Source organism: Channa argus, chromosome 10 (genome assembly GCF_033026475.1).
Source record: "Channa argus isolate prfri chromosome 10, Channa argus male v1.0, whole genome shotgun sequence".
NCBI lineage: Eukaryota > Metazoa > Chordata > Actinopteri > Anabantiformes > Channidae > Channa > Channa argus.
The window spans coordinates 14,329,748-14,340,936 of NC_090206.1; the positions used below are offsets into that span (position 1 = coordinate 14,329,748).

The 11,189-nt window shown below is 39.5% G+C and overlaps 1 protein-coding gene across 2 annotated transcripts; it reads left to right on the forward strand.

The window, feature by feature from the left end:
- Positions 1 to 1,394: 1,394 nt before the first annotated feature.
- On the forward strand, positions 1,395 to 10,445 carry wfs1b (Wolfram syndrome 1b (wolframin)). Of its 2 annotated transcripts, none has more exons than XM_067518260.1 (10): positions 1,395 to 1,560; positions 3,103 to 3,498; positions 4,920 to 4,996; positions 5,174 to 5,318; positions 5,467 to 5,640; positions 5,825 to 5,905; positions 6,046 to 6,203; positions 6,534 to 6,770; positions 6,886 to 7,004; positions 7,290 to 10,445. In XM_067518260.1, the coding sequence occupies exons 2-10, from the start codon at positions 3,105 to 3,107 to the stop codon at positions 8,830 to 8,832; spliced, it is 2,928 nt and encodes a 975-aa protein (XP_067374361.1). In that variant the 5' UTR covers positions 1,395 to 1,560; positions 3,103 to 3,104; the 3' UTR covers positions 8,833 to 10,445. The 2 variants fall into 2 exon arrangements, with proteins under 2 accessions (XP_067374361.1, XP_067374362.1); XM_067518261.1 differs by having other exon boundaries at positions 3,369 to 3,498.
- The last annotated feature ends 744 nt before the right edge of the window (positions 10,446 to 11,189 follow it).

Sequence of the window (11,189 nt, forward strand, 5' to 3'; positions counted from 1 at the left end):
ATTTACATAAGCTAGACATTTGAACTCATAATAAGCGCATTAAATGATTATCTATATTGAGCTCTGTTGCCCAATTTAGATGAAAATAGCATCTGTGGGTACATGTTTGTTTGAGCCCATTTAAAAGGCAGCTTGGCTTAAACAAATGAAGGTGTACATCTGAATGACCAAAACCAGTCTGAGATTCCTGCTTATCCTTTCAACTGGATTGCAATAATCTACTAATCGGAAGCCATTTACATAAATGCTTCAATGCAGCTGCAGTTAAGCAATTACTGCCCCAAATTCCTTTTGTCCCACAATGTACTCTCATTCTCAGACTTGAACTTAATTGCTTTCCTTCTTTAAGTTCTACAATTTAGATTCTTGTTTGCCTAGATGACACACTGTAGCTTAATGTTTTTTTCCCAGTGCTCCATGTAGCAGGCTGCTGAAAGCAAGAATTTACACTTCCAAGCTTTGTTACAAACAATAAGTGGCTAATGTTTAAACCTAATCAACATGTTGTTTTCACAAAACTCACAAAAACGATTACAATTACAATCAAATCACAGATTGAGAATCAGGCTTTCACCAGTTATAATAACCAACATTCTCCTATCAGATGAGTATGTGTATGTGTATTATGTAATGAGACGTTGTTAGACACTAAATCTTGATGATATATAATTTGTCCCAACATTGAAACGGTGCAAATATTTGTATATTCCCATAATTCGATTTTTATGTATTTTGATATCAGGCCCTATCCTGTATTCCAAGTCTTAGTGACCAAAACAGGTTGTAATTCTTTAAACTTTTACCATAACGATATTATTAACATTCACCGTGGAAATTAAGTACATCTACTCACCACAGTATGAAGCTACGTGTATATGGAAATAAACAGGGAAAGAGACAAAAAGTAAACCCATTTTATAAGACCAGATTTGTGTGAATTTCAATATTCTAAAACAGTAATGTGGGATATTTATTGTTTGTAAAATATTACGTTTTAAAGAAAAAAACAACATGTTTTCTACTGCCATCTCTTGGTTGAAATTAAATATTACGTTGTTGCAAACAAAAATAGAAATCGGATAAAACTTGTCAGGCGAACAAGGAGGCCTCAACCTAAATTAAAATAACTTTGATTATGAAAATTTTAGAATTTTGCTTATTTAAAAATTTTGTATACTCAAAAATTATAGTAAAATACACGTAAAAGACTTAGTTAGAGATAGATAGTTTAAGTCGTTCGATGGTTGATTGATCTGGACTGGAATAAACGATTTGAACTTCCTGACACCGCAGCCAATAAAATTGCTATTGGAAAAGTGAGTCATTGGTTTGGTCCAATAACAACCGACAAAATACGAGTTGGGCGTAAAAAAACCAGTAGAACAGCTGACAGACTTTTCCCTACGTCATTGTGTGTATGGAGTTTCACCACATAGAGCAGCGGACAAACAGATTGCACAGAATAATGATTCGGAACACCGAGCAGCAACGACACTGAGATATTTCTGGAGGCCTTTTCAGTTGGAGGACTTAAAATCAACAGGTGTTTTCATGGTGAAGGTGAGCTTATAACAGAAGTTAAGATTTGGTTAACATGCACGTTAGCATTAGCATCAAAACCAATGATGTATTAGCTAACGTTAGTTACCAGTCAAATATATAAAACTGCTTATTGTCTCCCCGTACGTAAAGACTGACTGTTCAGTGGTTATATACAGCATTGTCCAAGGAGAAAGTTTTTATAGACGCTTATGTGCGCATGTTATGATGACCTCACCTCGCTGGGTAAAGGGGATTCAGGGGGCGGGACGGGACAGAGGACACATAACATTTCCACTTAGGGCACCTTAAGAATGTCACCTTCTCAATATAGCTTCTCACGGCCAACTTGATGTTTAAAATAGACTGCCGACAACACATGGAGATTTCCTCTAATAGAAAACCAACGGGTTGTATACAGCTGAAACAAACTACACTTAAACAAAACCTGGATTTGCTATAGGGATAGTTAGCCTTTATATTTAAAGACATTTAGTCTACACTATGTAAAATGGAGGCTCCTAAATTTGAAGGTTATTGCAGTTCAAGTGAACACTGCTCAAACCTATTTCTTTAATGACTCATCTCCTTTCCGTTGTTTTAATAGAAAAAGCTGTTGTAAACATGGGTCTTCATCTTCTGCACTGTCAGCTCCATGCTGAAGGTGAAGTTACAAAAAATGCAGTTCAGTGTAAAAGTGAATTAAGGATGCTTTCAAAAGTAATGGAATGACTAGTTTACATTTATCAATTAACATTCTTTAAAACGGCACCAATTCCCCCTTGCTACACTTGCAAGCAATTTTTAATTTACATGGCCAGTAGGTCGCCAGTTACAAGTATTATGAAATTTTTACTATAAGTTAGTGGATTTGTCTGTCTCAGTTTCTTATGTCTCTTATGATCTGAGACTGACTCCATTATGTTAAGCTCAGGGCTCTTCGCAGCCATCTGTGGCAGTGTTTTTCTTCTTTTTGAAGATAGTTCTTAATGAAACTGGCACTTTGTTTGGTTTTGTTCCAGAATCAATTTGGGACCGATTAGATTGCTTCCTTGTTGTTTTAGAGGGAGGATAAAATAAGCTGTGTTTCCATTATAAAACATTATCTGATATTGTAGGTTATGTCCAGTATCATAAAGTTAATCTTCAATCTTTGTTTTATTTTATTTTATATTATTTTTGTGGCAAAATCCACTGCTACTTTGATTGCTACTTTTTGTATGCAGTTTTGTTGCATCACTACTTGACACTACTTCTTTACTATACTAGTGTATCATTACTCTTGTGGTTCAGGGTGTGATTCAGTGATTTGTTGATGGAATTCCGTTTTTGTGAAGGATGAATGAGTGAGTAAGTGCTAAAATGAAAAGTGTCTTTTCACAAAAGTTGTTACTCCACCACAGATGTTGGAGCAGAATGTGTCTCTTTTTTCTCCTTAATACCCTCTTGAGGTTATGCTTTCTTCTGCTCCCTGCTCTGGTTTCAAATTGTCTCAAACAACAGTGTGACTGTGATTTAACACATTTTTAAATTAAACTGATTTGTTGACTGACTCTATTTCAGCCATGGAGCGATCACTGATTGGAAACTCATCCACCCCAGAACCCCGCCCTTCATCTCCCACCACCATGAGAGTAGGCCCTGTCGTGTCTAACTCATCTTCTGTCACAACCACACAACCTTTAGACCACCCCAAGCCTAAAGCCAGCATGCCAACATCTCCAACCACACCGTCATCTTCTAGCTCTGCTTCCCCCACTCATACTCCCCCTCGTCTTACTTCTCCCTCTTCTTCCCTTTCCAAACCAACTTTGTCACCTCTCCACCAGCCAACCAGGAGCCTCTCTCAGGTAGGCAGGTCTCAGCTCAATGCAGCCTCTACAGGGAATCTTCTTTCTGGATCCTCAGCTTCAGGAGCTACTCCCACATCTCCACAGACTCCTTCCACACCTCAACAAGGTGAGAGACCTATGTTTTTTTTACAGTTTTAGTCCTAAAACAAAATCGTTACATTATAGTTTCCCTTACTTTATTTAACAAGCACTGCAGCCCATACTCGCTGTTTACTGCACATGCTATAGTGTCTCAATGAAAACTGTAGACATTTACCACAGTATGTAAAGCAGCCTCTCCCACTTTGCTGACTGGGGAAGAAAAGCCCGCTCACCCCTGTCTTTTCATAGGCTGTTTCAATTGTACTTATTTTCTATTTACCTGATTTGTCAGCAGCTCTGGGAATATTAAAGTCTTGTCTAGATACAATATGTTAATGCAGAGTATTACTGCAAATAGTGAAATCTAAGTGAAGTAAAAATGGAGGACAGATTGCATCACTGTGTAAATGTTTGTTATATCAGGGCAGCTTACAGCTGCTGTTAAGTAACCAAACTATTATTTTAGAGCACAGGCAGAAGTTTAGTGTAACAGAAGGAGCACTGACAGACCTCTCAAAGTTTCCAGATTTCATATAATTTTTTTATTCTTCGTATGACAGACACAAACAGGCCAACCACTGTCTCCCTCAAAACTTTCTTCCCTGGAAAACAGTTCCACATTTGTTGCCAACCCCATCTTTTTCTAATGAACATGATTAAAAAAGGTTTCCTCACACATCACAGAACTGACAAATTACTCTTATGACAAGCTTTATCTCTGCTGAGCCTCTGAGCTTTCAGAGTAGTCCTCAGCTGACAGAGGATTATATTTGAATCAGCAAGGTTCAGAGAGAGAGTTTCATCAGGACTGGAGCTGTTTCTAGAAGGAAACATCCGACACTTAGCATCACTTACGTCAGAGACTGTTACATCCAAGTGACTTGTTCTACAGTATGTTCCTGTTCATGTTTATCTTCACCTTGTGTGCAGAGACCATGAGTCAAAAGGAAATTGATATATTTTTTTAAAATACATAACATGAACAAAACTTAATTCATAAAATGTCTTAAATTTTGAAAAACACACCCAAGTTGTTTACTATTGCAGTTTGTTTTTACTTTCAAATTGCCTGGTCAAATATTTAAGGTCATGTAAATCAGGTTAATTTTAATGCTGCTTTGCTTTGACAATTGAATGTTCTAGCACACACTGATGACAGCATGGTTCAGGTGGACAGCAAATTTATATGTGGGTGTGAGCATACTTGAGCATACTAAGAAGAAACAAGAACTGTCTCCTAGTCCAAGGATATAGAGTTGCTATAAAAACAGTGTGATTTCATAACTTCCATTAATGTGGAAATAATTGTAACTTTCTTGAAATTCCTCAGCCAATTCCAACATTTTTAGAAGGAGAATTTTGGGTCATTGATCCCATATATTCAGTTTTAAAAACTAAGTAATCTACTGCAAAGTGTTTAATAAATAATTTATCTGTTTGCTTCAGAGGAGCCAGAGGAGGAGGTCAGCTTTGAAGATCTGGAGGAGAGAGCAAAGGCAGGGGATGGTAAAGCACAGACCAAGGTCAGTGTCCATGAACATATTGCAAATAACATTGAGTAAGCATATGGTGGGCACAGAACAGATGAGGCAACTAATGATAAATACTAGTTCAGAGTGACATTGATGGAAAGGTCAGGACACTGAGTCATTGTAAAGCTTGCAAATCAAAAGTGTGTACGTATGTGTCTGTGTGTCCAGATGGGGCGGTACTTCCTAGCACTAGCAGAAGAAAGGGATGAGGAGCTGAACAACTGCAAAGCGGTCACTTGGCTGGTCCAGGCTGCTAAACAAGGCCGCAAGGATGCGGTCAAACTGCTGCAGCATTGCTTAGCATCCAGGAAAGGTACAAGTCTAAGTCTAAGTCTGTGCAGTCTATATTTCTTATCAGATGACCTACAAATCATTCATTTGATTTTGTGAAATGGTTAGACTGCCCTTCAGTTCAAACTAGGGATGGTTTTCCACCACCTGTGTGCGCTTTCTTTTTTTAGGCATCACTTTAGAGAACTTTCAGGAGGTGAAGAAGTTGTGTACAGAGTCGCGCTTTGAGAGAGGAGTTAGGAAAGCTGCTTTGCTCATGTACTGGAAGTTGAACCCTGAGAGGAAGAAGTCACTAGCTGTTTCTGAGATGCTAGAGAATGTTGAACATGTCCATGCAGAGCCAGGTAAGTGTAATTCAATTGGTATCACCCAGTTTATTTTATTATCTAAAATTACAGTTAAGTTAATATAACAATAAAACCTTTGTATACAGTACATATAGGGCTCAAACGATTTTAAATAGGCAAAGAGATACAGACACATATTACAGAAAGTTTTAGTCTCATGCTATTTTCGTTCAATTTACAGGGAAACCAGTTTCCCCTGGTCCACTTAACAGCTCTGCCAAGAAACAGAGGAGAGTCTTGGAGACTATGGTCACAAGCGAGTGTATGTATGGTCTGAATAACAAAAGAGAAAATGTATTGCCTTTATTACTTTCTTCATTATTGTTATTTATCTGAATAGATAAAATCACAGCTGCAAACAGATTCCGATAAACATAATGGGTCCTTTGTACATCTTTATAGCCAGTTCCCATGTGGGTCTTGATGACTTTGTTGAGATGACTAAGAAGTATGCTCAGGGTATTGCTCCATCACCAGTAATGGCTGCAGCAGGAGGTGATGATGGTGACGATGATGAAGTAGTAGTGAAGAATCCAGATGAATTGCCCTTGCACCAAAAGGTGAGTTCTTTGTGGATTTGTCTGCTGTAATGACCTTTTCTTGTTATGTTGGCTTTGTTGAAGTCCAGTGTGTTTATAATATTAATATGTTATCATTAATGTTTGAAAATATTAATGTGCTAATTTATTCATTTATGTTCCCACCTTTGTTCTGTCTGTTTTGCCTGATATGCTGTGGTTTAAAATGTTAATTCTGTCCTTTTTATACAAAATCTGGTCAAAAGTAACCCAAAAGATAAAAAAAAAAATGTCCCCTGAGAAATTATTTAGTTTTATTATCATATTTCAGACCTTGATGTTGTTCACACTGATATTCTTGTGTTTCACCAGCTACTGAAGTTCCCTTTGTATGCTCTCCTGGAGATCAAGGAACACCTCATCGACTGGGCATCGCGAGCTGGAATGCAGTGGCTCAGCGCCCTGATCCCCACCCACCACGTTAACGCACTTATCTTCTTCTTCATCATCTCCAACCTCACAATTGAGTTCTTCATCTTCCTTATACCTCTACTGGTTTTCTACCTTTCATTCTTCTCCATGGTTATCTGCACGCTGCGAGTTTTTCAAGTTAGTGACGAGTTATTTGGTTTTCCCATTTGCCAGAACACAATTCAGTTGGAGTACAGATGTACCCCCTGTGATAGTACAAGTAAATTAAAATAACATCCATCTTTTTCTGCAGAATTCAAAAGCGTGGGAAAATTTTCGGGCTCTGACAGACCTGCTGGCTCACTTTGAACCTGGTCTTGACCTGGAACAAGCTGAGACCAACTTTGGATGGACACACTTGGAACCTTATATGTAAAAGAATTTCTATACACTTTCAGCCAAACTTTGCTTAGCTAGCACTTATTTTTGTTTTTATATTATAGTAATTAGTAAGTAAACAGTATTTTGATCTAAATGTACTGAATGAAAGAACATTGTAAGAACATATACAAATTTAAAAAAGCTGTGAACTATAAACCTAAAGAAAGTAATAGAAATCAGTGAAATCAATAAGACACAAACACAAAATGTACAAAACTAACTAAAAATGCTTTTCAATGGAAAGAGTACAACCTGTGTCAACCTGTGTTTTCTCAGGTACTTCCTGCTCTCTGTGGTCTTTGTGGTTTTCTCCTTCCCCGTTGCTGATAAATCCTGGATCCCGTGCTCAGAGCTGGCTGCTGTTGCTCTCTTCTTCACCGTCACTGCCTTCCTCAGCCTTCATGCTTCTGCTCAGCTCTTTGCTCGTAAAGCCCTACTCACCGAGGTCCTGTCCGGTGCCTGTTCCCTCACTCAACTCCTGCCAGATTCTCTCTCGTTCATGAGGGTCTTCGGGGCGACGGTCATCACTGTGCCTCTTGGAGAAATAGTGGCGTTTAACCTGGGAGTGCCATGTCTGCTATATGGGCACCTTTTTTATCTCCTCTTCCGTATGGCTCAGCTAAGAGGCTTCAAGGGCACCTACCTGTGCTTAGTGCCTTACATGGTTTGCTTCACCTGGTGTGAGCTCTGCTTGGTGTTCCTTAATAACGCCACTGTGATAGGACTTATCCGCACCTTTGTGGGGTACTTCCTCTTCCTGTTCGCTCTTCCTATACTCTCACTGGGCCTGGCTGCGATGCTCTTCATCCAGTTACTGCAGTGGTTTCTCGCTCTGGAGCTGACAAAGATGTTGGTCACAGTGACCGTTTGTTTTGTGCCAGTAGTGTTGAGACTTTGGACCCGCTTCAGCCTTAACCCCATCAATGTTTTTCGGTCTCTGTCACGGAGCAGCATTGTCAAGCTCATCCTCGTGTGGCTCAGTGCCGTGCTGCTCTTCTGTTGGATGTACGTCTACAGGTCCGAAGGCATGAAGGTGTACAACTCCACCCTGACCTGGCCTGAATACAGCAACCTCTGTGGTCCTCTGGCCTGGAAAGAGTCCAACATGGCTCAAACGCAGATTCTCTGTTCTCATCTCGAAGGGCATCGTGTCACCTGGACCGGACGCTTCAAATACGTACGTGTGACCGACATTGAAAATGGGCCTCAGTCGGTTATCAACCTGCTGCCTGTATTTTTAGGGAACTGGATGCGGTGTCTGTATGGTGAGCCATATCCTTTGTGTGTGGAGGTGAAAAACTTGACAGCTGAGCCGCAGCCTCTCCCTGCTCCGGCTCCCCCTCCAGAAAACCCCCTCTGTAAACTTAAAAAACTGGCCAAGCATGAATGTCATGTCAAACGCTTTGATCGTTACAAATTTGAAGTCACAATGGGCATGCCACTGGAGAGGAAGACCAAGAACGGGACAATTGTGGAAGACGAAGATGCAACCAAGGACATAGTCCTGCGGGCTAGTAACGAGTTCAAGTCAGTGTTTTTACACTTAAACACAGGAAGCCTAGTAGAGTTCAGCACCGTACTGGAGGGACGTTTAGGTTCCAAATGGCCTGTGTTTGAACTCAAAGCCATTCACTGCCTGTCTTGTGGTGATGCCAGCGTGCCCAGCCGCAGGCAGTTCAAGATTGAACACGACTGGAGGCACACAGCGCAGAAAGCCGTGCAGTTTGGTTTTGACTTCTTCTTCAACCCCTTCCTGACCGCTCAGTTAGAACAACACTCAGAGAGTGAAACAGAGACTGCGGTGCAGGAGGGAGGGTAGAGGAAAAGACATATGACAAACACTCCTCTGGGAGAAAGGTAAAACGGATGTGTGTAATGATAGTAGTACTATCTTCAGTCAGAGAACATTAATGATTGTACGCCTCTGCTCTTCTGATTGATGTTGATTGATTTACTGCTGTTGGACAGATACTCAGAAATTGGTGTTATCTGCTCTGAGTGAGTGTTTGCATTCCATATTACAATGAAATGATTTTACAAAAGGGGAGAAACACAAAGTACTAAATTTTTAGTTTTTACTGCCCAACACTGAATTAAGACCTCCTCAGATAAGGTCACTTTTCTTCTTTTTTTTCTTATTAACACTTCTCAATCGTTTTTCTTCTAAGCACGCTTCATTTGTGCTCACCCCAGTAAGTCTATCAGTGAATTTTTATATTGTTTGCTTTACAAACACCTAATTTTATTGTAACTTGGTGCACCATGATGACATTTTCATGTCAAAATCTTCAGTATTCACATTTAACCCTATTGAACTGTGCTTTCATGTCATTGCTGTGTGTGGTCTAACAAATGATATTAGGTAATGGTATTTTTTCAGCCTGCTAAATATTTTCCAGTGCCTTATGAAATATAGAGACTTGACTGAATCTCTAACCCTTTAGCGTCACGTATCTACACTGTATTGCCAAAAGTATTTGCTCACCTGCCTTTAGACCCATATGAACATTAGTGACATCCCATTCTTAATCCATAGGGTTTAATATGACGTCGGCCCACCCTTTGCAATTATAACAGCTTCAACTCTTCTGGGAAGGCTTTCCACAAGGTTTAGGAGCGTGTTTATGGGAATTTTTGACCATTCTTCCAGAAGTGCATTTGTAAGGTCAGACACTGATGTGGGACGAGAAGGCCTGGCTCGAAGTCTTTGCTCTAATTCATCCCAAAGGTGTTCTATCGGGTTGAGGTCAGGACTCTGTACAGACCAGTCAAGTTCTTCCACACCAAACTCACTCATCCATGTCTTTATGGACTTTACTTTGTGCACTGCTGCGCAGTCATGTTGGAACAGGAAGGGGCCATCCCCAAACTGTTCCCACAAAGTTGGGAGCATGGAATTGTCCAAAATCTCTTGGTATACTGAAGCATTCACAGTTCCTCTCACTGGAACTAAGGGGCCATGCCCAGCTCCTGAAAAACAACCCCTCCACCAAACTTCACAGTTGGCACAATGCAGTCAGACAAGTGCCGTTCTCCTGGCAACCGCCAAACCCAGACTCGTCCATCAGATCTCCAGATGGTGAAGCGTAATTCATCACTCCAGAGAACGCGAAGAAGAGCAGTCCGCATGCCTAGGTGCTTCATTTATACACCTGTGGCCATGGAAGTTATTGGAACACCTGAATTCAATTATTTGGATGGGTGGTACTTTTGGCAATATAGTGTATGTTTGTAATAATTACTGGGCAGGTATTTTTTTGTGTGTCTTGCTTTGCTCCCCTGGCTGTCATCCTTCTCTTGCTATATTTGTTTCTCTCGCTGCTGTGCAGGGATCTAATGAAATAACATTTGTTTCTGTGTGCTTAAGTATTTTAAAATAGGATTACACTACTGTTTTCTGTACTGTGACCCATAAATATGATGAAACCATTAGCTTTTTCCTTTTTTTTTACTTTTACCTTTATCAAGCCTTGAGCAAGCTCTTAGGCCTGCCTCTGTTAGTAATGATTAATACTTTTACTCAGACTTTTTATGTGTGAGCTCACTACTTCAAGAAGTCTATTTGTGGATACAATGTTGAAGAAAGAAAATATTTCTCTGCTATCACTTCAAGCAGTCTATTTTCAGAGAATGTTTTTTAAATTGTAGCAACAGGAAAATTACAGGTGTAAATAATACAATTCAAAAACTTCGATTTAATTTATTTGCCTCAGTCTCAGGGTCTGGTTACCACACTGTTACTGGGACAGTTAAAGTAAGAGAATTATGACAGGGCCTATAAAATATATGGATTTCATTAAGAAACAAGGCAGTTACAAAGAAATGGATACAATGTAATGTACAAAATGAACAGACTTAATAAAACTCTATTAGGAAACAACAGTCAAACAATGAAAAAGCCCATTTTACTTTTGTGTTTGTGTGTGTGTTTGTGCAGAAACTCAGGCAACGTTTGAGCAAAACTGAACTTGAAATTCATTAATAACTGAAGAGAAGCATTTTGGAGATCTTGCTTTTGGAGATAATTTCAATACAATTTAACTCATTGTTCCTCCTTGTTTTACTAGATTGACCACAAAAAAATTATAGTTAATTAACTGTAAAACAGGAGCTTCCCATCAAATTTTATAAAGCTGAGTGTGGATATTTGTATCTCTAGATGTAATAAGTAATAAC